Source organism: Microcaecilia unicolor, chromosome 4, assembly GCF_901765095.1.
Source record: "Microcaecilia unicolor chromosome 4, aMicUni1.1, whole genome shotgun sequence".
NCBI classification, from domain to species: domain Eukaryota; kingdom Metazoa; phylum Chordata; class Amphibia; order Gymnophiona; family Siphonopidae; genus Microcaecilia; species Microcaecilia unicolor.
In genome coordinates, this window is record NC_044034.1 from 161,480,485 (window position 1) to 161,506,171 (window position 25,687).

At 42.5% G+C, this 25,687-nt stretch overlaps 1 protein-coding gene across 3 annotated transcripts; it reads left to right on the forward strand.

Moving 5' to 3' along the window:
* On the forward strand, positions 1-25,027 carry ALKBH3 (alkB homolog 3, alpha-ketoglutaratedependent dioxygenase). Of its 3 annotated transcripts, none has more exons than XM_030200807.1 (10): positions 1-79; positions 386-496; positions 1,032-1,147; positions 15,230-15,264; positions 17,107-17,154; positions 17,240-17,343; positions 18,006-18,094; positions 18,308-18,517; positions 22,703-22,801; positions 24,076-25,027. In XM_030200807.1, exons 2-10 carry the CDS (start codon positions 418-420, stop codon positions 24,166-24,168), a joined length of 873 nt encoding a protein of 290 aa, XP_030056667.1. In that variant the 5' UTR covers positions 1-79; positions 386-417; the 3' UTR covers positions 24,169-25,027. The 3 variants fall into 3 exon arrangements, with proteins under 3 accessions (XP_030056667.1, XP_030056670.1, XP_030056669.1); XM_030200810.1 differs by having other exon boundaries at positions 22,703-22,830; positions 24,076-24,163; XM_030200809.1 differs by having other exon boundaries at positions 77-123; positions 384-496.
* Positions 25,028-25,687: the final 660 nt, after the last annotated feature.

Consider the following 25,687-nt stretch of genomic DNA (forward strand, 5'->3'; position numbering starts at 1 on the left):
GGAAGTTGCGTTAAAGTGGGGAGGGAGGAGGAGGTTGTTTTTTCTGGCGAGCGGAGCAACTGCAAAGATAGGTTTGAAGGTAGGAGTCGGAGAGGGTTGGGTTCTCGGTTCGGTGCGATTTGGAGACATGGTTTGAAATCATATATATTGTTACAAAGTTATATGTGCTTTGAAAATGAGCACCTTAGTATTTTATTATTTTTTTATCTTTAGAATAACGTGTACTTTCTTTTATAGCCCTGCACGGTTTCCTTAAATTGGCTGTTGTAGTTATGATCTGTAGGAGTGTGGTGCTTGGATAGGACTCTGATAATGATTATTATAACAGCGCTCTGGTGGTTATTGTTCTATTGACTTTCGCTTTGTACATTTTTGCATTTTTTAGGTGGATTCCATAAAGTGTGGTAATAGGATTAAATGGAAGATAAGCGAAGAAGAGCCAGAGTCCAGGGAGCATGGGCGGGGCCCGTTAGAAGCAGTGGGGCTTCTTACGCGGGTAAGATTTGGGGTGGGACGAGAACAGCACTGGCTACAGTTCTGTTGCTTTATATCTGGGATCTTGCCAGTGCAGTAAGAGGATGAGCTTTATTTGTATACAGCTATTTCCAGGAGTCAGTCTGGTCAGTGTATGCTTATGTAACTGTCAGAAATTATTCCAGTGAAAGTGATAATGCAGTGTCCCAGCACAGAGTTTAGCAGAAGCCTATCACTGAACCACAGGTCTGTGAACTCGGCCACTATTCCATTGGATTTGATGAAGAAAAAACAAAACACAAAATAAACTGCATCTTCCAGCAGTCTAAGCAGAGTTATTGAAATGAGATTTTTTTTTTTTTTTGTTAAACTCTTTGTGTGAAATCTGTAATCAACTTACCCATAGCCAGTATGTGGCTAGTGTGTCTGTTTCTAGCTTAGTATTTACTTTCACTGAAGAAGTTAAGATTTTTTTCCCTCTGAATTTGAGGTGTGCACTTTACATGGGGACATATGTGTGCCACATTTAACTTCATTCCCACTCATCTTTTCTGTAGCTCCAGTTTCCCAGTGCTCTGGGATTGACAACCTCCCTGCCAGTATAGGACAAACAAAACGGAGCAGAGAGCAACCTGTGACTAAACTGCAGTTTGTATTTAAGGAGCCAGCTGAGGTGTGTAAGCGCTTTAATTATTTATTTATTGCATTTGTATTGTAGGGGATTATATATATGTTTTTGTAAGAGGCCAATTTCCTACCTATGTACTCGCTTATGTCTAGGGGGCGTGGCCTCTGCCCAACATTAGCTGCATGGAAAATAACGGACAGACCAATGGAATATATTAGTTTATTTATACAGCGTTATATACAAAAATATAGAAAACTCTTATCAGCTTATAGCATCAGCAATTCCTGATTGCATGCACAATGATACCAAAAATAGAGAATAACTATGATTATCCTATTGGCTAAATCTGTAATGACAGATAACACAATACCAAGATCCTAATGATTACCACACAAATCTTATACTAGGCTAACAGCAACTAGAGATCATAAATCCTGACGTCACACATCTGATGGGTCCGAGCCCAGACTAATTACCTAACCCAGCCTGAAGGAAGTAAACTATGATCTCACCGTCCCGGTTTCCAGATCAGATTCCTTCCAATGCCTCAGCCGAAGGTCTCAGCGAGGTCCCACAAGCTCAGGTGATGCACTTGTCTTGATCAGCCACAGATGATACAGACGCAGTATAGATCCTGTAGACAGCTGTAACCTGGGGAAAAGCTTTGCCAGGTATTATCAGTAAGTCTCTCAGGTAAAATCAGGTGCTTGCAGATATGCAAGTGTTCTCCTCTTCTGTTCTTCTTCCTAGTTCTTCTCTCTTCTCTCTTCTCTCAGGAACTACTCCTTCTGTTCCCGCTTCTCAGATCAATCCCTTTTCTGGGAGCCAATCAGAAATAATTCCCCCATGTACTCCCAGCATCTGTATGAAGCTTCCTTTGTCCGTCTTATCTCGTAAGCTCTCTCCCTGGGACAGGCATTCTCCCCCGATGCAGAGTGACCTTGGAGGTGGTGCAGGCTTCAGTAAATCTCTTACAAGCTGAAATGCTGCCTTCTGCACAGTGGGTAGCCAGACATATAGGTGAAAGGTTGCAGCGTCCATTTTGTCTGTAAAGGTGCTCTCATATGCACACAGGGTGGGTGAGATCACAGCAAATACTCCTACAGATTCCCCCCCTTGGAGATGGAAATTACTACAAAGGAGTAAAGGCCTTCTCCAACCTAACTACAAAAATAAGCCAGACAGTTCAGTCAGGATTCAGGTACAAACTTCATGGTCAAAACTACAAAAGTTTCAAAGTAAATCTTAACTAATGCAAACTAACACTCTTCAAAACAGTTCAATTAAGCAAAATAATGTTCACAAGGAAATCACAAATGCTAATACAGCAAAATACTGAATAATAGAACCCGCATGTGCAGTTAGGCAAAAAGTCTTAACACATGAAATTAATCAAACAAATCATGAACCATAATCACATAGATCATGAAAATCACATCATGCAAAGCAAAGCATATTAGTACATAAAAGTGAAAACGGAATAAATTGTTGGCAAAACTCTGGTTAGAGGTAATTACATAAAGTCTTGCAATCTCATTGCCGTAGGTGACAGTGTTTACGCGATAGCGTAAATGACGAAGGTCTCTCCAAAACACTACAGCACACAGGAGCATGATGACCCACGAGATGGTCAAAAGTGGGATGACAACGTGAGTGGACATGTGGAACTGGGTGACATCAGATGGACGACGTTTGTAATCTGCAACCTCGAGAGTCTCATGGTCAACAGATAATTCAACAGTGTGAGAGTCTTTGGACTGTAAAAATGGTATAAGGTCCATAGCAAAGTCAATAGGATGTCCACGAAATACATCAAGCACTTCCAATTCAGAAACAACTGGGTCTGTGTCAAGATAAAACAGGGAAACTCCTCCTACGTGGGCAACAGCATACTTGGGTACAGCGATCACACAAACATTGCAAGGAAGAGTGTAACGGTTGATTACATCATGCTTCTGAAAGGTGACAGTAAGTTCAGTACTAGGTGTGCTAACTAACCATACCGTATCCAGTACAGCTACAGTGGTATCAGAAAAATCATCATATTTTGATACGGTAACCTTACACTTCTCTTGGACATTCTCTGTGGACAAGCCACAAAGAGCTTCTGTTGTGTCTTTCAGGAAAGGTTTACCAGGGCATAGCCAATTAACATCTTTAGTTTTGTGGCAAAGGTCTAAGTTAGGGACCAAATAATGTTGCGGAGCATCCTGTTGGTAAGCAACATACTTAGGTGTATCAACATTAAGGTACAAATTCTCATGCCAGGTACCTACATTTACAACTTGTTTAAGCTGGTATACATTCTCAGGCATAATAAATGGCAAATTAAGGATGAAGGCAATTTCCATACGCTCCATATCCAAATAAAGGGGAAGGGCAGTACCTAAATGAAATGCAATTTGAATTTGAACCGGTTCAATAGACAAACGGGTAACTTTGGCAAAGGCATCTTTAACAACCTCAGATGGTATTAGGTACGTAGGTATCTGTCCCTGCATTAGCTTACTAACACTAGTATCTACTTCCCTAAATAAATCCTGAATAAGGTCCTTAACAGGTTGTATAAACACACGGTCTTCATTCATGGTACCTTTAATTGTCAACAAATCAGCTGTGTTAGCACTAATTTTATGTGTATGTAAATTCACAAGAGTGACCGTATCAGCAATAGTTTTACCCTGGGCAACAAGTTGGCTCTGTTGGACTACCAACTTGGTCTCAATGGCTTTCAAGTCTGCTTGGATGGCATGTATATTGGCCTGCAGCTTTTGGACAGAAACTACGTTGGCAACAGACATGGAAATACCAAAAAGTGAACCAATGGCCGAAAAAATCAAACCACCGGCAAGACCCAGAAAACGCTTAGATCTGGACCTGGAATTATAAGGTTGCATAGGTTGTACCATGACTTTGTCCAGTTGATGCAAAATGTTCTTCACTTGTGCACGGGCATTTTGCATATAATTGTGAAACCAGGAAGAGGTAACGGCAGACAGAGATAAGTTACTCATATTGAAATGTTTCAGTAGTACATGCATTGGGTCAAGGGACACAACTACTTTCTGTGGAACAATCTGGGACTGGGTAATCAGGAAGCCAGGGGTATCTTGCAGAACAACTCCAGACATGGGACCAGGTTCGATCATCTTGGACCACGATCCCAGCAGCACGGAGATCAAGAACACGTTCATCAGGGTTCTTTTCTGCATCTGCAAGGTACAAAGAAAACAGACTATGCTGTTGGGGTGTTAGTACAGTTCGTTTCATCAACACATACGTCTGGAATCAAATGACTGGGATGACGTGGTCTCAACTGATTGATGTGGACCCATTTAAGGGTGTCTTCACCCTTAGTATTTTTCTTGAGGCAAATTTGGTAAGCCACAGGTGAAGCTTTTTCCACTATTGGGAATGGACCACGCCAACTAGGCAGAAACTTCTTTTCTTTAACCTTGTTTCTGGCAAAATTGAAGTAGAATACCTTGTCGCCAATTTGGTATTCTTTAGAGGTAGTCCCTTGATCATAATAGGCTTTTCTACCTCTAGCGCTACTTTCCAAGTTTTTCTGAGCAAAGGCAAAGGCACTTTGCAAATGCTTACGCAAATGGGTGACATATTCGTGAGTGGAGGTAGCACTGGACAAGTTCACATCACTAGTCCTGTACAACAAATGAATTGGTAATGTCATTTCCCTACCTGTCATCATCTCAAAGTGAGTAGTACAAGCATCAGCCTGTTCCACTTGCTCTTTCACCATAGCATCAAACTCTGAGAAAGGTTGGTTGGATGAAATTTCCACCTGTTCTTCAATGTCCTCCTGCAAGGTTGAGGTTTCCACAGAATTCACCCGTCGAGGCTTCTGAGGTACAGACATTTCCCTGGACAGAAACAAGAAGTCATCTTCCACCTGTACCTGAGCACACGTCGCATCATAGGGCCAAACAAACTCGAGAGATATGAGGCCCCTGGGAGAGGTAAACCAACTGTCAGTCTCCCCCCCCGGCAGGTGTCCCAAGAAGAAGGCAGCCTGCCAAGGATAGGCAAACTTACCTCGACATCATGGAAGGACTGGCCAACCAGAAAGCCAAAAGAATCTCCAGCAGATAGCTCAACTTCAGCAGACTGTGGATTGGTGACCAACAGGTATAAGGTGGTACCGGTGACCTCCAAACATGGCAGAACACCAATTGCCAATCCAAGGTCTCGAAAGTGGGCATGTGGGCTAAAGAACACTACATCATCCAGCAGACGTTGTCCTTGGGCGAGGCGAAGCTTGAGGGAAAAATCCCGAACTCTTCCTGGAATGGTTACATCCTTGTCACAGACTACCTCACAGACCTGGGGAATGGTCTGGCCAGACTTCAAGCAAACGGCCGTAGGTTCAAGCTCCACTGGGTTGTTCTGCATTCTACTCCACAGGACAAGATTCACCAGGTCCACATAAACTCCCAGTCGTACAAGGCAATCTGACCCCAAACATAAGGGTTCTCTCAAGCCCCGGACAATAGAGAAGTGGTGAGTGAATGTCTTCTTTCCCACAGTCAAGGGAAGGCCACATATTCCGTCAAGCGGCTTGGAGCCTTGTCCCGGTACCTGTACCGAAGTAGAGGAACATCTGCTGAAGGGAAGTTGTACAGACTTACGAATTTGGCTGTACAAAGAGTCACTGATGTAGGAGAGATCACTAGTGAACAGTAAAGTAGCTTGAAGCAATTGGGTGTTAGCCACTTGAACTGGTATGGTGAATTCATCACCTTTCTGGGTGATGACAGTCACCTTGCAAGGATGAGCAAAATCAGGAGCAGAGATAGGAGATGAGATTTCAAGTGATACGGGAGACACAGTATCTGTTAAGTCATCCGTCTTGGCTGAGTCCTGTGAAATAATCTCTAGATGGTCCGCTTGTTGCCCCAGTTCTTCATGCTTCTGACCCCCTTTTGGTGCATCTGTCAAAGGAGGCTCCCGCATGGGCGGATCCGCGGAACACCGGAGATCAGTCCGCAGGGGAGTGTCCTGTAGCTCCACAGAGTTGGCATCACTGACTGTACGCCAGTATCTCCCTCGCACATATTTAAGGGGTCGAGTGACTTTAGACCAGATCGTTTCCTCGTCATAATCCAAAACAGGCCGAAATCTCTTCAAAAGGTCATTTCCAATCAGAAATTCTTCACCCTCACTGGTAGTGATGATGGCTGGGTGCCTGACGGTCATCTGTCCAAGCTGTAAAGATAGCCAAACCTGTCCCACAGTTCCAATACTTTGATTGCCATAGGCCCCCAGTGACAAGTCGCACGGTGTGACATGCAGCACATCCTGACCCCCCCCTAGAGATGCCTCTAGTTTCTGAAACAGGCCCTGGGTGACCAAAGTCACCTCTGAGGCTGTATCCAGGAGACCTTCACAGGAAAGTACTTGTTGAATTAACAACTCCACGGTATATCTGTAACCTTTAGATATAAGCTTACCTAGAAAATACCTGACTTCCTGGGATGAGTCTTTTGAAAGAGGCCCTTCCGGGTTCGAGGGCTGAGACGCAGCATGGTTCACGGGGGACTCCTCACTGATGGGCGACAACGCATCCACGTGGACAGTGGGGACGCTTGCGGTAACAGGTTTTGTGGCCACGTCTAGTCATGCTTGTTCTTCCTCCGAAGAGGATGGCTGTTCCACCTCAACAGATTTAACACTCAGCCCCGGAGGGGTCGGCGGTCTAGAAGACTGGTCCTTCTGCTTCTGGAATTTGACCTTTTTATGAGATGGAGGTGTCTTAGGTACATTGCTAGACTCCGCGATTGAACATCTTGCCATCAATTGGTCCAGCTGAGCTTGCATAGCGCGGATCTTCTCTGCATTCCACTTCTTTTGATTAAACCGCTTCTTTTTAGGGTGTTGCTGTCCCTCCTGTGCAATAGGGGGCGCTGCATCCCGCGGCAGGGCCTGAGAGCCCGGCGGCGTAGTTGGCCTCGGCGCTTTGTTTTCCAGAGAAAGCGTGGAAGTGACCGCACAAACAGCGGGTGGTATCACCCTGTTGCGACTCTTGGATGCCGGTTTAGGAGTCTCTGCGATTGGCTTGGCGCGGCAGATTTCAAAAATTCCTTCAGCCTGCTTTAGAAGGCTGGAATAGGGTTCTGCGTTTTTTCCTGCCAAGGGAATCTTTATCGGATCAGGCAGACCCTGTATAAAAAGTTCCCTGAAATCACCAAATTCAAGATCTTTAGAATCGGGCGGGACCCCCCCTTGGTAAAATGCACGCTTCAAGCGATGGGCCCACTCCCGCGGACTCTCCTCCGGCTTACAACTAATAGTATACGCTGCACGCTTAGCTTCCAGAGAGTTGGCAAAGAGACCGTAGCGCTTTGCTAAGGCTTGCTCCACTGACCGTAAATCAGGGTTATCAGACATGATCAAATCTAGAACTTCATGGCACTCGGTACTAAAGGTCCATTTGAGGAGGGCTCTGATATCATTCTCAGAAGAGACGTGCATGGTTTGCAGGAGTTCATGCACTGCCTTAAGATGGGTTTCTATGGATACCAAGGCAGACTCTTTAAAAGGCGCTATTACGGTGCGTAGCATCTTTATAACATATGCCTGCCTCTCCATAGACATTCCTTTCTGGGGTTCCGGCTTGACATGCCGCTGATCACTACCAGGTGTAGAGAACCTCGGGGCAGGTGCGTTGCTAAAACTGGGTGTATCTGCCGAAGGCTGAGGCCCTGAGCTAGGCACCTGACCAAGTGAGCTGATGATTTCAGCAGGCAGTCCCTGGGCCCGTGCCTCCAATGGGTGTGGCACTGTCTCGGGTCTGCTGCTTCGGTCACCAGCCACTATGGGGCTGAATTGTACAGAGGGGCGGGAAAGAGCCGGAGCCATGCCCCCAGTGGGTGTGTTTAACTCGGGTCCCTCCCGGCTCACGTAACGGTTCATTTCGGGAGCTGGCGTGAGGTGACCCACAGCAAAACTGTCGGGGAACTCTAAGGTATACGGTACTTCTTCCTGAGCCATTTGCGTAAGCTCTTGCTGCATTGTGGAAATCTTAACAGTGCACTCCTCTAATGCTTTAGACAATGAATCTCTGTCCTTCACTGTACATTCTAATTGTAGTGAGACTGTCTCCTGCTTTTCTTTTAACACCGCCAACTCTAGCTTGGCTGCGTGCCAATTTTGAAACACAGACATAGATTGTTCTTGAGTGGCCACTAGCTCCCTGCGCAACTCACTCTGAACACCTTCTGAGACCTGTTTTAGCTCCCGATTTAATGTCCGCAACTTATCTGTTTCCCCAATCTGGTTGTGTAATGCACCCGTCACCCGAGAAAATTTCTCTTGCACCGCATCAAAAGACACGAGGTACTGGGCAATTTCCTGCTTTAATGTGTAATTAAGTGCTTCACAATCAGTTAGGTCACACTGCAAAGTTTTACACTTATCATACAGTGTCTGGCACTCCGTACAAATCTCTTCAGAGGAGTCAGGTGGGGCGGGGCTTACATTGGTCCCTGCTAAAGCAGATCTGGCAGTGTCTAAATCAACTCGTAATGCAGCTAACTCACTGTCTCGCTCCTGGACAGTTTCCCTAGTCTGGGACAAATCTAACTGCAACTCCGCTATGCGATCTGTTAGAGGTACAGATATCTGTCTTATCTCATTCATCAAAGAGTCCTTGACTGCCAAAAGAGACACGCCCAATTCACAAAGCATCCATTGTGACAAATGCTGTTTCTCTTTTATAATTGTATTTAAAACCGTAGCATATGCTTCTGAGCTATTCGGTGACCTGCTACCAAATAAAGCACGTACAGACTCTATTGTAGGAGGAGCTGGTTTCGCCTTACTATGAGAGAGCGGCAGTAATATCTTAAGCACGCCCCTCTCCTGTTCACTCAGAAGAATTTCAGGCAATGTGCCAACAGTGCCGGTCGCCATGTTAAAGACTAAACACACCCTGTTCCTTCCTTACAGAGTTAGAGAAACCGTTCTTCTCTTTTTGGAGCTCAGAGTAATAAATCTGTCAACCAATTGCAGCAATAAAACACAGCTGTATAAACAAAAGTCTGTCGTTTTAGCTAGGGTGGAACTGCAGTTCGTGCAGAGAGAAACAGAAAGTCAAACCAGCTTTCTGAAAACACTCAGAAAAAGTTTTAACTTCTGCTGTCTTCCTGCCCTAACTATCCCGGACGAGAGCCCCAATTTGTAGGGGATTATATATATGTTTTTGTAAGAGGCCAATTTCCTACCTATGTACTCGCTTATGTCTAGGGGGCGTGGCCTCTGCCCAACATTAGCTGCATGGAAAATAACGGACAGACCAATGGAATATATTAGTTTATTTATACAGCGTTATATACAAAAATATAGAAAACTCTTATCAGCTTATAGCATCAGCAATTCCTGATTGCATGCACAATGATACCAAAAATAGAGAATAACTATGATTATCCTATTGGCTAAATCTGTAATGACAGATAACACAATACCAAGATCCTAATGATTACCACACAAATCTTATACTAGGCTAACAGCAACTAGAGATCATAAATCCTGACGTCACACATCTGATGGGTCCGAGCCCAGACTAATTACCTAACCCAGCCTGAAGGAAGTAAACTATGATCTCACCGTCCCGGTTTCCAGATCAGATTCCTTCCAATGCCTCAGCCGAAGGTCTCAGCGAGGTCCCACAAGCTCAGGTGATGCACTTGTCTTGATCAGCCACAGATGATACAGACGCAGTATAGATCCTGTAGACAGCTGTAACCTGGGGAAAAGCTTTGCCAGGTATTATCAGTAAGTCTCTCAGGTAAAATCAGGTGCTTGCAGATATGCAAGTGTTCTCCTCTTCTGTTCTTCTTCCTAGTTCTTCTCTCTTCTCTCTTCTCTCAGGAACTACTCCTTCTGTTCCCGCTTCTCAGATCAATCCCTTTTCTGGGAGCCAATCAGAAATAATTCCCCCATGTACTCCCAGCATCTGTATGAAGCTTCCTTTGTCCGTCTTATCTCGTAAGCTCTCTCCCTGGGACAGGCATTCTCCCCCGATGCAGAGTGACCTTGGAGGTGGTGCAGGCTTCAGTAAATCTCTTACAAGCTGAAATGCTGCCTTCTGCACAGTGGGTAGCCAGACATATAGGTGAAAGGTTGCAGCGTCCATTTTGTCTGTAAAGGTGCTCTCATATGCACACAGGGTGGGTGAGATCACAGCAAATACTCCTACAGTATCCCACATTTTCCCACCTTTTTGCAGGCTCAATGTGGCTTACAATCAACAAGAATGGTGGAAATAAGTTAGTGTTACAGTAGGATCTTGGGTAACAAGATAATGAAAAAAAACATGATCGTGGTATAGCAAGCAGATATTGTAAGACATTTCTGATTATATGTGGAGGAGTTGTGTATAATCACATTGGTTGATCTTTGTGGTATGCCTTGTTAAATAGATGGGCCTTCAGTAGTTTCTGGAAGTTTAATTCGTAGAGCAGTTTTAAGTTCCTCGGCAATGCGTTCCATAACTGTGTGCTCAAGTAGGTAAAGTTTGATGCGTGCATTAGTTTCTATTTCAGACCTTTGCAATTAAGGAGGTGCAGGTTGAGGAATTTCTGGGATGATGTTTTGGCATTCCTGGGTGGTAGGTCTGTCAGGTCTGACATGTAGGCTGGTGCATCTCCGTGAATGATCTTGTGAACTAGGGAGCATATTTTGAACATGATGCGTTCTTTAAGTGGGAGCCAGTGTAGTTTTTCTCATAGGGGTTTGGCACTTTCATATTTTGTTTTGCCGAATATGAGTCTAGCTGCAGTGTTTTGGGCTGTCTGAAGTTTTTTGATTATTTGCTCTTTACAGCCGGCATAGAGTGCGTTGCAGTAGTCTAGGTGGCTGAGCACCATTGATTGTACCAGGTTACGGAAAACAGTCCTTGGGAAGAAAGGTCTTACTCTTTTTAATTTCCACATGGAATAATAATTATTAAAATGTGTGAGAGCTTTTTCTTATCCGTGAATCATAGTGAAAAGAGTGGAGGAGTAGCCTAACGGTTAGTGCAACAGGCTTTAATCCTGTCAAACTGTGTTCAGCTCTCACTGTAGCTCCTTATGACCTTGAGCAAGTCACTCAGGGCTCCTTTTACAAAGTGGCAGTAAGCCCAATGTGAGCTTACCACTTACTGAACGGGAAGTAATGCAGGGCTACTGCAGTAGCCTAGCAGTACTTCCCACCACCCGATGCACTGTCATCTGGCACTACAAAAATATATTTATTTTTGTAGCACCGAGGTGTACCCAACGGTAATCATGTAGTGCCGAGTGCTGTCCAGTTACCACCGGGTTAGCACAGGAGCCCTTACCACCACCTCAGCAAGTGCTTTACTTGCCTCACAGCCATTTCCTGCAGAAAAGAAACACTGCCCTTTTTTTACCAGGTGTGGTGAAAGGGGGCCTTGACATGTGTCAAAAACACACCCCAGTGCAGGCCCCTTTTTGCCGCAGCTTGGTAAAAGGGGTCCTTAACCCTCCTTTGCCCCATTGTGAGCTCTCTAGGGACAGAGAAAGTACCTGCATATAATGTGTACATCTAGTGTCTTGTCTGTTTTACCTAGATTGTAAGCTCTTTAAGCAGGGACTGTCTCTCTATGTCAAATGCTCAGCGCTGCGTGCGTCTGGTAGCGCTATATAAATACTAGTAGTAGTAGTAGTCTAGTAGCGCTATAGAAATGATTAGTAGTAGTAAGATGGAAGTACAGAGATTCAGGTGTTGATCTGCCTTCTAGGAGTTGGCTTCTTTTAGTTATAAATTCCAAGATACAAAATGCAGAGGCATTCTCTTAAAATGAACCAAGTATCTTAAGAGCACAATTAACTTAGAAGGGAGCTATTTGCCTCTTATTGGGTTTATATACTGCTTTTCTACATTGATATGGAATAGACAAATGATAGAATTACAATCAGAAGGAAAAAAACCCTTAAATGTTCTAGATACATGCTTCATGGAGAGAAAAAGCACACCCACATACTGTTGGCAGCATTCTGCTGTACCTCGGTTGCTTTGCAATACTGACTTAAGCATATAAAAATTGCTGTATTGGGTCACACTGAAGGCACATCAAGCCTAGTATTCTTTTTCAACAGTGGTCCATCTAGGTTACAGTTACCTAGCAGGACCCTGAAAGGTAGGTAGATTTGATGCTGTAAACTTGTCCCTGTCCAAACCTTTTTTAAGCCCAATTACTGCTTTTCTATGTCCTCTCTCAACTAATTCCAGAGAGATTAAAAGTTGGCATCCTCAGCCCATGTTCTCCTGCCCTCACCAGTGTTCAGGTCTGACCTTGGGACTGTCACTGTTTACCTCGCATGAAAGTTCTTGATTTCTTTTAAAATATGTGATATCACACCCATGTTTCTATCTGGCTTGATTGAGACCCTTATCAGCCAGTCGCTTTGATGTTAATCATAAACAGTGATAGATGAAACAAAATAGAATATATAAAGCTTGTGGTAACTCAGGTTAAGGACTTTGGATACTGCTGCTACCAATACAGGGAGCCTTGTACTTACTGAAAATGAAATGCAGTGAGGGCATTAAATGACTTTCAACAACAGTTGCTCCATTTTCACAAAGCAACTTAAGATGTTTATTCCAGGAAAAATACTAGACTTAGTCCTTAGTGGTGCTCATGATCTAGTGCAGGGGGTAACGATACGAGGGCCGCTTGATAACAGTGATCATAATATGATCGGTTTTGATATTGGCATTGAAGGAAGTGAAACTAGGAAATCAAGTACGCTAGCGTTTAACTATAGAAAAGGTGATTACGACAAAATGAGAAAAATGGTGAAAAAAAGACTGAAAGGAGCAGCTCGCAGAGTAAAAAACTTGCATCAGGCGTGGATGCTGTTTAAAAACACCATCCTGGAGGTTCAGGACAAATATATTCCACGTATTAGAAAAAAGGGAAAAAAGACTAAACGTCAGCCGGCGTGGCTAAACAGTAAGATAAAGGAAATCATTAGAGCCAAAAAACAATCCTTCAGAAAGTGGAGAAGAGAACCAACTGAAAGTAACAGGATAGATCATAAGGAATGCCAAGCCAAATGCAAAGCGGAGATAAGGAGGGCAAAAAAGGACTTTGAGAAGAAATTAGCGTTGGAAGCAAAAATACATAGTAAAAATTTTTTTAGATACATTAAAAGCAGGAAACCGGCCAAAGAGTCGGTTGGGCCGCTGGACGAAAATGGTGTTAAAGGGGCGATCAAGGAGGACAAAGCCGTAGCGGAGAAATTAAATGAATTCTTTGCTTCGGTCTTCACCGAGGAGGATTTGGGGGGGACACCGGTGCCGGAAAGAATATTTGAAGCGGGGGAGTCTGAGAAACTAAACAAATTCTCTGTAACCTTGGAGGATGTCATGGGTCAGTTCAGCAAGCTGAAGAGTAGTAAATCACCGGGACCTGATGGTATTCATCCCAGAGTATTAATAGAACTAAAAAATGAACTTGCGGAGCTACTGTTAGAAATATGCAATCTGTCCCTAAAATCGAGTGTAGTACCGGAAGACTGGAGGGTAGCCAATGTTACTCCGATTTTTAAGAAGGGTTCCAGAGGAGATCCGGGAAATTATAGACCGGTGAGTCTGACGTCGGTGCCGGGCAAGATGGTGGAGGCTATTATTAAGAATAAAATTGCAGAGCATATACAAAAACATGGACTGATGAGACAAAGTCAGCACGGATTTAGTGAAGGGAAGTCTTGCCTCACCAATCTAATGCATTTTTTTGAGGGGGTAAGCAAACATGTGGACAATGGGGAGCCGGTTGATATTGTATATCTGGATTTTCAGAAGGCGTTTGACAAAGTGCCGCACGAAAGACTCCTGAAGAAATTGCAGAGTCATGGAATCGGAGGTAGGGTATTATTATGGATTAAGAACTGGTTGAAAGATAGGAAGCAGAGAGTAGGATTGCGTGGCCAGTATTCTCAGTGGAGGAGGGTAGTTAGTGGGGTCCCGCAGGGGTCTGTGCTGGGTCCGTTGCTTTTTAATGTATTTATAAATGACCTAGAGATGGGAATAACTAGTGAGGTAATTAAATTCGCCGATGACACAAAATTATTCAGGGTCGTCAAGTCGCAGGAGGAATGTGAACGATTACAGGAGGACCTTGTGAGACTGGGAGAATGGGCGTGCAAGTGGCAGATGAAGTTCAATGTTGACAAGTGCAAAGTGATGCATGTGGGTAAGAGGAACCCGAATTATAGCTACGTCTTGCAAGGTTCCGCGTTAGGAGTTACGGATCAAGAAAGGGATCTGGGTGTCGTCGTCGATGATACGCTGAGACCTTCTGCTCAGTGTGCTGCTGCGGCTAGGAAAGCGAATAGAATGTTGGGTGTTATTAGGAAGGGTATGGAGTCCAGGTGTGCGGATGTTATAATGCCGTTGTATCGCTCCATGGTGCGACCGCACCTGGAGTATTGTGTTCAGTACTGGTCTCCGTATCTCAAAAAAGATATAGTAGAATTGGAAAAGGTACAGTGAAGGGCGACGAAAATGATAGTGGGGATGGGACGACTTTCCTATGAAGAGAGGCTGAGAAGGCTAGGGCTTTTCAGCTTGGAGAAGAGACGGCTGAGGGGAGATATGATAGAAGTGTATAAAATAATGAGTGGAATGGATCGGGTGGATGTGAAGCGACTGTTCACGCTATCCAAAAATACTAGGACTAGAGGGCATGAGTTGAAGCTACAGTGTGGTAAATTTAAAACGAATCGGAGAAAATTTTTCTTCACCCAACGTGTAATTAGACTCTGGAATTCGTTGCCGGAGAACGTGGTACGGGCGGTTAGCTTGACGGAGTTTAAAAAGGGGTTAGATAGATTCCTAAAGGACAAGTCCATAGACCGCTATTAAATGGACTTGGAAAAATTCCGCATTTTTAGGTATAACTTGTCTGGAATGTTTTTACGTTTGGGGAGCGTGCCAGGTGCCCTTGACCTGGATTGGCCACTGTCGGTGACAGGATGCTGGGCTAGATGGACCTTTGGTCTTTCCCAGTATGGCACTACTTATGTACTTATGTACTTATGACTAGGTGGCTGTGCTGTGCACACAGGAGCTTGCTAAAATTCTGTTGCTTTCTTTCAGGTAACACGCAGAATTCCTGAACTACGTGTGATTGAGTAAGTGCATGGCAGTTATAAGAGGCATGAAAGTTACAGCATTCAGACAGGGATATCACTAGGAAAGAAAAAAGCATGCAATACACAGGAAAGAGTATCCCAGGTCACAGCAGGTTTTAGAGAACATGGGAAAGGGAGAAGCAAGTTTCACAGAACACACATCCCTAGGGTCAGCAAGTGTCACAGTGTAGTGATATATATCCCTGGTTGGAAGAATTAGTTGATTTTATAAATACAGTGTCCACTTCCATTTTGCTCCCCCTCCAATCAAATGTACATATAGGAAGGAACTTTCAAGTTTCTGGGACAAAAACCAGAAATCCTTAATGTGGTAAGTTATTTGAAGTCTCGCCTTGCCTCTAAAATATTTCCATCCTTGATCATATACTTCTGCATAGTACACTGGTTCTTGGTTTTAGGTGATCTATCTATTAACTATCACACTTTTGTGTCCTCATGTTATTTTGTTTACAGTATCTAATTTTTGGTACATTGATATTGAAAATTCTGATATTGACAACAGATAAATTTGAACTACCTGTTGAGGAAGGGTATATATAGCCTTCAAGACAGGGAAATACTACAGTATTCTGCATGAGGTTGCCATGAGTTTGCTCACTGCTACCAACGCGGCTCTATATAAGTATGAAATAAGTGATAATGGGAGAAGGATGTCGATAATTGTGTTGTGTGATGGTGTCACCTAGCAGCCAAATTAAGGGCCTCTGAGTGCAGGTTTGGCTCTGGACTGTTGCTGCACTAATGGGACTAAAGTTTTTTATTTACAATTCCTGTGGCTTAAAATTCAATCAGATGTCGCATACGCTGCATATACAACTCAAACGCAAACCTGGCTTTGTGAAGTTGTTTTTACAACATATACTTGTAAGTATGCTAAGTGCTTCTAATTACTTAATGTTATCTAAAAAGGAGCTCAAGAATCCAAGGTTATCCTCCAGCTTTTTTGTGGGGATTTTCACGTGCTTTGATGCTCAGCATACATATGCCCAACTCTGAAACAACGTAAACAAGGCGGAATATCTCAACTTCCACTTTATCTTAACATTGTAGAGTATTAAACACTTCTTATTCTGTGATATATCTGCAGTTTTTATCTAGCTTTCCCACAAACAAAATGGTACTTGGTTTTAAAAGAAATGCCCTTATTGAATGAAACCAATTGCTGCCCTATGACTTGTGTTGTCAGTTCTTCTATTGTTATATAGAAAGCAACACCACTATTCCCTTTTTTTTTTAAAGAGGCTATTTGTTATTCAGTCCCCATAGTTCCAGAAGGCCCAACTTGTGGATCTACCACTGTTCCCATCATCTCTTCTCCTTCCCGCAAGCACCTGATAGATCACAAAATATGACAAATGTATCAAATTTGTGATCCATCTCATTACATTGTATTCCCAAATGCATATCTGTCTTCTTTCTCTGTATACAAGACTTGTTTTCATTTATATGAATATTTAAAACTCTGATGCTTGATGTAACAACTTGATGTACCACTGTAACCCCTCCTAAAGTAAGTTGATAGGAGTTTTAAAATGAAACTTAAAAGAGATCTTGGAAACTAGGTCTGTACCTCCCCCCCCCCCCCCCCCCCCCCCCCCCCCCGCCATGAGGGAGACAGCAGGAGCTCTTCCAAAAATGAAAGAAAGCACGGAGAAAAGTGTAGGACAAAGCACATATCCATTAAGAAAACCTCATGGGAACCATCCAAGTGATGGATGGGGGGTATAGGTACACTTATTTAAAAGGTGAATCTTGTGAAAATTTAACCTAAGGGATTCCTTGAACTTGTCAGTGACATCCTCCTTCACTTTCTTTTCTTAGCAAAGCTGGAGTTTATGATATCAGCACGTCAGCAGCAGGAGTCTCCAGGTAGGGTTGGTTTAAACTACTTTTAATTAGTGTCTTCTCTCTTCTTATTTACAGCTGTGATTTATTCCTTTGATTCTTGCACCAGGCTACATCTCTTCCCCTCTTTCATTGATCCGAAAGAAGCAGACTGGATGTTTGAGCATCTCCAGAAGGAGATTCCATGGAGTCAGAAAACAAATTTCAGACAAGGTAAGCATAGTGATTTGGTAAGCTGTCTTAAGAAAAAAGTTAGGGAAATGAAATTGCAGGCCAGAAGAGCCTCTGCCATTTGAGTTGAAATCTGGCTCTGTCAGTGATCCTTATGTGACCTAGGGGTTCCTTTTCAAAGTACTTGGACACACAAAGTACCATAGGTTATTATGGTACTTTGAATGTCTAAGTGCTTTGAAAATGAGACCCTTAGACAAGTTTATTTTTACTACCTTCTGCCATTGTTCAAATCTTGGCTCTGCCAGTGACTCTGTGGCACTCCCTGTACTGTATTCTAACCCCGACTTCACTTCAACGGTATTTGCATCACCTTGGAACCAAGTCACTTCATCTGCCTGTGCCTAAATTTTAAAAATTAATAGCCTTAGTATTTTATTATCTTTTAATGTGGAAGCTGTCATGCAGGCCAGGTAATAAAATTAATAGCCAGACATCCCACATCATTGGCAAACAGGGCTGTCGCTGAAATATTACATTAGATGCTCTTTGGTGTTGCTTGATTGTTGTATTCAGATTATCCAGTAGAGGGCACTCATGCCCTGTGATATCGCCTCTCTCATCCTGTGATTGTGTATATACAGGGTAGACATATAGCATGGCTTTTCTGTTAGCTTTTTCTCATTACTCTTTCCTGCTTGTAGATGGATTTTATCAGGAGCCAAGGCTGACAGCCTGGTATGGAGAGCTCCCTTATACTTACTCCCGAAGCACGATGCAGCCGAACCCTCATGTACGTATTTTCTTCCTGCCTGACATGGACTATAATTTGTAGAAGGACACTACAGTTCTGCATATTTTTCTATGCGGATGTGCAATTATTCATTCATCTCCGCACTGCTTTGTATAATGGGATATTTGTTGCTACTTGTCATCTATTTGTTTTTCTTCCTGTCCCCTTTGCACTGTATTTATTATTGTTCTCTGTCTGTTTGGATGCACTTAGTGGCACCCCCTGCTGACCATGCTGAAGAATCGTATTGAGGAGGTCACTGGATACATCTTCAACTCCCTGCTTTGCAATTTGTACAGGAATGATAAGGATAGCATTGACTGGCACAGCGATTCTGAGCCCTCACTGGGAAAGAGCCCTGTCATTGCTTCACTTAGTTTTGGAGACACTCGCACCTTTCAAATGAGGAAAAGGCCTGGCCATGTAAGTATAGCCTCTAACATTTTGTCTCCAAAACCATGCTGCGCTGAGTCATGCTGTTTTGCTTTTGTGTGATTGTGTGGTTTGTTTTTTTTTCCAATTTTGACCCATAGACTCAGATGCAGGGGTCACAAAGCTGTGAGAAAGTACAGAGTTATTCCTCTCATTGCTAGTTTTGTTGTGGTGACGTCAGCAAAGTTATAAAGTTGCACAACTTGTCCACTGAAAACTGTGCGAATACTATAGCGTTGCTGTACCAGAATTGAGTAATATCATTAAAATGATGTAATGTTTTATAAAATAAATACATAAAAGCACTGTTACTACAACTCTGGGAGAACTGTGGAGAATGAAGACATTATCAGATGGGACATTCCTGTTCCAACCATTATTAAAAGAAGTGTCGATGCCAAGTGATTTGTTCTGTGCATCCTATAGAAAGAGAGATGATCCTCAGGGACCAAGACAATGTGGCAGAAAGACACTGAAATATTTCACATTGGGCTGGTACTGCAGGTCTGATTTTAAAAGCAGGTTCCAAGCACAGCTTGTTAAGTTGCCTGCCCCTGTACCACATAATATGTATAGGCAACTGTGGTCCTTGAGTGCCACAGATGGGTTATATTTTCAGGATATCCACAATGAATATGCATGATTTGCATAAAGTGGAGATATGCTTGAACTTTTTGCATGTGCTGTCCATTGTAGGTATCCTGAAAACCTGACATGCCTTTTGCACTCGAGGCCTGGAGTTGCCCTTTCTTGCAATTTGCTTTGGTTAGGTTTCTAGAAAACCCAGTGAATACCAAAAACGCAAATACAGAACCTTTCGTCTTATGGGGAAAAGGTGGTTAGGTTTTGTGTGACACTGTTAGGTAGCAAACGTGTATAGTGAATACCATAAACTCATTTCGTGTACCATTTTTGTAAAGGACAGTTTATTGTGCATTTTATAAATATATTTTAATGCATTTTTTTTTTTTTGTAAAAGTACGGTACGTACAGGTTTTTGAATTAACAGTATTCACCCACAACTTTCATTTGCACTCGCACTATACTGTGCATGGCTGTGAATAAGCGAATCTTTGAATACCGAACACACGGATGGCGTGAACAGACTAGTAGATGATGGCAGAAAAAGACCAAAATACTGCTCTGCTATCTATAGTAAATGTTATTTCAAGGAAAAGGAACTTTTCCAAGCATTCTTTTGCCAACCTGACAGTATATTTTGTTTCCAAAGTTTCTTTTTGTGTGTGTGCCAGGACTTCAAAGCTAAGATGACTTTGGGGCTCATTTTCAAAACACTTAAGACTTACAAAGTTCCATAGGTTACTATGTACAGTAACTTTGTATGTCTAAGTGCTTTGAAAATATTCCTCATAGTGTGAGCTGCTAATTTTGAACCTCTAGTTATTCTATTTAGAATGAAAATATTTCTTGCCAAGAGGCATTTCTGGAGATTTTATTTATTTATTTATTTATTTATTTATTCATTCATTCATTCATACTTGTATCCCACAATTATCCAAAAATGAGTTTTGGTTCAGTGTGGCTTACATTTAACAGTTAGAGATTACATTGATTCAGTTTACAAGGTTGTGTGATGCTGTGTTTTACAGTGGTTTAGTGCTTATACAATAGTTATTGGGTTTCTTGAGAAGATATGTCTTAGTTAATTTCTTAAATGAAAAGATGCATTACAGTTAGAGGTTGTGTTGTGTATTGTTCCATAATGATTAGTGCATATTTTACTCATAGAATTTCCTGAAGAGGTAAGGTAGGTAGAACTTTTCTGGAGATGTACACTCTTCACCAGTGAGCAAAGACCAGCAGCACAGATTTAGGCACCCTGAATGTTCTGCTGAGTGGTTGCAGTAATGCTTCATGCCAGTATATCTTGCTGTGTGTCATGCACACACCTACTGCTGTGCTTCAGGCAAGTTTGGCAAGGAAAAAGAATGAACATTACTGCTAGCAATCCGGGAAAGGGATAGCACAGAGGAGAACTTTGGTGCATGTATCTCTTTCTGCTGCCAGTAATATCTCCCAGCACCACACAGGCATTGCAGTACTAAAACAGGAACAAGGAAAGTTCTTTCACTGCCTGTAACCAGGGAAACAGAAGAAGGGTTGAGAGAATTAAATGCTTCTGGCTCTTCTGCAGACTGTGAAGCCAGAATTTCAGCTTGATATTTTAAAAAGCATAACTATATTCTAATTATAAGATGATGTGGGAAGGCTGTGCAATTCTCTGGCATTTAATGTAAAGCTGAACCCCACAGATAGTTCTGCCAAAAATGCCTGAGTCAGGCACCCTAGCACCACCTGCCATTCTAATAGTGAGCCTTACACACAGTTCTGCCAGTGCATCTCAAACCTCTTCTCAAGCACCCATAATGTGGAGTGGAGGAGTAGCCTAGTGGTTAGTGCAGCGGGCTTTGATCTTGGCAAAGTTGATTCAATTCCCACTGCAGCTCCTTGTGAATCTAGGGAAATCACTTAATCCTCCATTATCTCAGGTACAAAATAAGTACCCGTATATAATATGTAAACTGCTTTGATTGTAACCGTCCCCATTCTCCATGTTGGTACAGTCCCCTCCTTAGAGATGCTGCAGAATACAGAACTGCCATTCCAGTACCAAAATATCCTCCTAAAACCACAGTTTTGCCAATGACCTGCAGTGAGTGTCCCTGCTTCACTGTGTGACTACTAGTCAGAACCTCCAGCAGTGACCATCTCTCTGTATGACTTCCTTTACCTATGGCAGTAATTGCCTTTTTTTCATTCTTTGACTTTCTACTCCTTAACATAGGTTTAGTTTATATCCCTTTCCTGCTCCTGTGTTTTGGTGAATGCAAATAAATGTGAGACGGAGTCAAAAATGAGCGTCTATGGAACGCTCTCCCTAGACCTATCCGAGCAATCCATGACCACCTACCATTCAGAAAAGCACTAAAAACCCATCTATTCAAACATCTACCCAAAAGACCCAGATTAATCTCATGAACCCATCTACCTTACATATACTGAAGAGAAAACGACATTGAGCCAGAATCTATCTCCCACCTTACCCTCCTCTCTCTATCACCTGTCTCTACCTACCTACCCATCCATTTACTACCCATCCATCCTTCTATTATGTTATACTTAATTTCCTACTTTACATAACAAAATTCTGTGTTACCTACCTATTACTATGTAAGCCACATTGAGCCTGCTTTTAGTGGGAAAGTGTGGGATACAAATATAATAAAAAAAAGTGTAAAACAATATATTAGTCTGAGGGAAAGACATATTCATATCATTCTTCTTAACATTACTAAGACGTTAATCTGTTTTCAGGCGTTTCCTGTGTATATAAAGATAAGGATTTCACCCACTCACACTTATGGAACCGGGATGCATAAGTGTTTGAGAGTATTCAAATGGGGTGGTGTAGGGCGAGAAATGAAGCTGTTCTTGCCTTTCTGTCTATTGACCAAGCTGATATCATATCCTGAGCAAGCTCGGTGTGATTTTCCTAAGTAGCACTGCATGCTCAGAAAAGGGAAATGAAGCATTATCGTAGAGAATTTGCCTTCAGGTTTAAAAAAAAAAATTCTTGGAGAGAGAAAGTTTAATCTTGGAACAATATTAATAATTGATTACTATTTTGTAGACATTTCATATAGATGTGTATTAAGTAAAGACACATGATGGAGAATATTAGCAGCTTTTAAGGCAAATGCTAGAGAGAGAAAAATATTAATGAATAAATCATAACAGTAGCCAATCCCATCATTTATATTCCACCTTGAATAGGGGCATTTATTTTCTTTATATGTTTGGTGATTTCAGGATTTAAATAACCATTTCAAATCACTCTTAAAATGACTAAGTTTTTATAATGTTGTAAGCCACCTTGATTGAAAGTAGAAAAACAGGGTGGAAGTAATTCTAATAAATGCCTCATTTACACACTCATTGTCAACCTATTCAGCCTTCTATGTATCCCTACTGCAGCTTTGACCATTAAATAGTTTTACTTGCCATCTTGTTGAATAACTACCTCATCCCTTTTGGCCTAAAAATGGGTGAATTCACCATGTATGACGCCTGGCAAGTACTGACTCTCCTGTTAATGGTTTGACCACTGGTAGCAACTGCATGTTCTTCATTGTGTGACTGGTGTTTTCATTTTAGGAAGAACATGGTGATTATACCTATGTTGAGAGAGTGCATATCCCACTGGACCATGGGACATTGCTAATGATGGAAGGTGCCACACAGGAAGACTGGCAGGTATAAGGACTAGAAACAATAATTTCACAGTAAGTCTTTGTGGCTCTGCCATAAAGAGAAGCAGCATTTAGTTTGTGGGTCAGATCAGTTTGGGGGGGGGAGGGGGGTAGGGATGCTGTGGAGCATAGGCAGCAGAATAGATTGGGCCACTGGGGTCCGCACACAGCTTCAGAAAATAGGTGGTCAGGGATGGAGGTTGTTTGGTTTGGACTCAGCAACCAGTGGTGTAGCTACAGGGGGCCTGGGCCCCTCCAACATGGATCCGGGGCCCCTCTTTGCGCATTGTCTGCTCTGCTTCCTCTCATATTGTGTGCATGCTCAGGTTTAGTGAAACTGAGCATGCACGCGATGTGAGGAGAAGCAGGGCAGGCAATGTACAGAGAACAGTGCTGGAGAAAGGCTTCAGCTGACAGGGGTTGCGGCAGGAATGCAGACCAAACTGTGCCCCCACACACACTTTGCACTCCGGACCCTTAGATCATTAAGGTCTGGCTCGCCCACGTCGCCAACCACATAGGTAGGCACTCTGGTGTTCGGGCAGTATTGATAGCCTGTTGGTGAGGGGTGAAGTATGTCTTGGTCATCGCTGAATGTTGATATCTATTATCCACATTTAGGGTCCATCCTTTCCAGATTCCTGAAGGAACCACATTTTGTGTCCCCAGACTAAGGACATTCAGTGTGATAATGGGGCAGAATTTGGCAAAGAGAATAAAATGAAGGAAAATTCCTGGGTAGTTGTCAATAAAATCAGTTGATACCATAGCCCACTAGAGATTGGTTTTAATTGAGCTCATAGTCCAGAGGAGCAGGAGGAAAGTGGCAGGCATAAAAAAAATGAAGCATAGCCTCAAGCACCTAGAACCTTTGCAGCAGAGCAATCATTGAAACCAGAGCTACTGGGAGCAGACGAGCTTGCACATACACAGAGACAATATCACAGACTGGCAGATTAGAGGATAGCAAAACAGTTCTTTATTAAGGCAAAGCAGCCAGCATATTTACCTACCGATGGCTCTCAATAACAGATCACACTTCAAAAATGTTTGTCCAAATCCTTTAGAACTCAGAGAAATTTACTATTCAAAACTACATTATTTAAATTTTATAATCTTGACTTCCAAAAACATGAAACCACTTCTTAAATTGGATATAGGAAATATTTTTGACTTCTAAATCTTAAAATGTGAGTTTTTAGCAGTCTTGCGAGTTACCCAGTTGCGTGGAGGTTAGATAGTTTACATGTTAACCCATTTTTGTCTCTGTATTTAAAGCATCGTGTGCCGAAGGAGTACCATACCCGGGAAGCCCGGATTAACCTGACATTTCGAACAGTCTTCCCTGAGCACAGCGGCATATGGCAGTGATCTGCGGATGTTGGATGAATGAGAGCATTTTCAGTATATGGGAGTGGGGCAGTAGCCCTTACCAAAGAACACTATGTGTTGGGGGTGATTCTCATTGTTGGTTGCTGCTGAGGTCTCTGGGTCTTAAGAGAGGCTGAAAAAATCCAGGTGTGCTAGTGTTAACCTGCGATCAGCAACTTCTGTAAGAACTGAGCAAGGTCTCTTCACATCCAGTGACAAACAGGGTTAACTCCCCTTTGATATAGTCATTTTCAATGGCCTGGGATGGTACAGGGGAAATCACTGAACTCTAGAGAAAAGCTTTCTTTTACTAGGATCTCACTGAAAGTACATGTACTGCAGTATATGGAAGGTATCATCTCTGATCTGTATGTCCACTGATGGTTCCTCTCACAGGTGATTGGAACATGGTAGGTTTCTGTTTTACCTTTTGAGAATTTAGTACTAATGTTTCAGTGGGAGAGGAAGGAACGTTTCTTTCTTTCTGTATTCTGTATTAGATCTCATGTGGCACAAGAAGTTGGCAGAGAACAAGAAGCTGTTCATATTGAATATGTTGAAATCCTTACAGTAGTTTCTCCTTTGTGAGCAGCCGTATTTGGCAAGGGTAACATTTTATTGACCTGAGTGGAGATGAGTTTTCTCATGTATGTGTATGTTGTCTTCTTTCCTTCACCAGAAACCTTTCAGATCATGGTGAGCAATGATATTTGGCAGCTTACCAACACAGCTGCTTCCAGGGCAAATTGGGGGAGAACTTCAAAATAGATGAAATTAACTTGTTCATTTCTAGGCAGGGGGCAGAATTATCACTGTGTGTATGTATGTGTGTATATGTATGTATATATGTGTGTATATGTATGTGTATATATGTGTATATGTATGTGTATATATATATATATATATATATATATATATATATATATACACACACACACATATATACACATACATTTGTTTAGGGGTTTTATTTTGCATTTGTCACACCTTTTCAGTGATATCTCTGTACAATTAATATTGTATTACATGATATCCTGTACAAAAACATATTTAGAATAAACTTTTTTTTTTTAATTTCTATATATTTGTTTTCCCATTTCTTCCTTGGCTGTCTAGACCTACTGCTGCTGTCTGCAATTGGTTCCCAAACCTGACCCTGGAGGGCACCCCAGCCAATCAGTTTTTCAGGATATCTAGAATGAATATTCATGAGAGAGATTTGCATACAGTGGAAGTAGTGCATGCATATCTCTCCCATGAGTAGTCATTGTGGATATTCTGAAATCCTGACTGGCTGGGGTGCCTCCAGGACCAGGTTTGGAAATCACTAGACTATGGTTTACTTATTTCTGTCCAGATAGTGCCAAACTTGCTGAAGTCACTGTGACTTTAGGCTCTGCTTTTGCTGGATAGCAAGTTCTGATCCAGATCTGGCACTACACTAATTCTTCTTGCCATTATGGTGGAGTCTAGTTTCACCAATACTGCCCGCCTGTATGTCTGTGAGTTTCTTACGTTC

Bases quoted from the DNA above. Each gene is read 5' to 3' on its own strand.
- ALKBH3 (XM_030200807.1), top strand. From the start codon at position 418: ATGGAAGATAAGCGAAGAAGAGCCAGAGTCCAGGGAGCATGGGCGGGG. The intron at 1,148-15,229 runs GTGTGTAAGCGC...GCTTTCTTTCAG, and splicing joins TATTTAAGGAGCCAGCTGAG to GTAACACGCAGAATTCCTGA. The intron at 17,155-17,239 runs GTAGGGTTGGTT...TTCTTGCACCAG, and splicing joins TCAGCAGCAGGAGTCTCCAG to GCTACATCTCTTCCCCTCTT.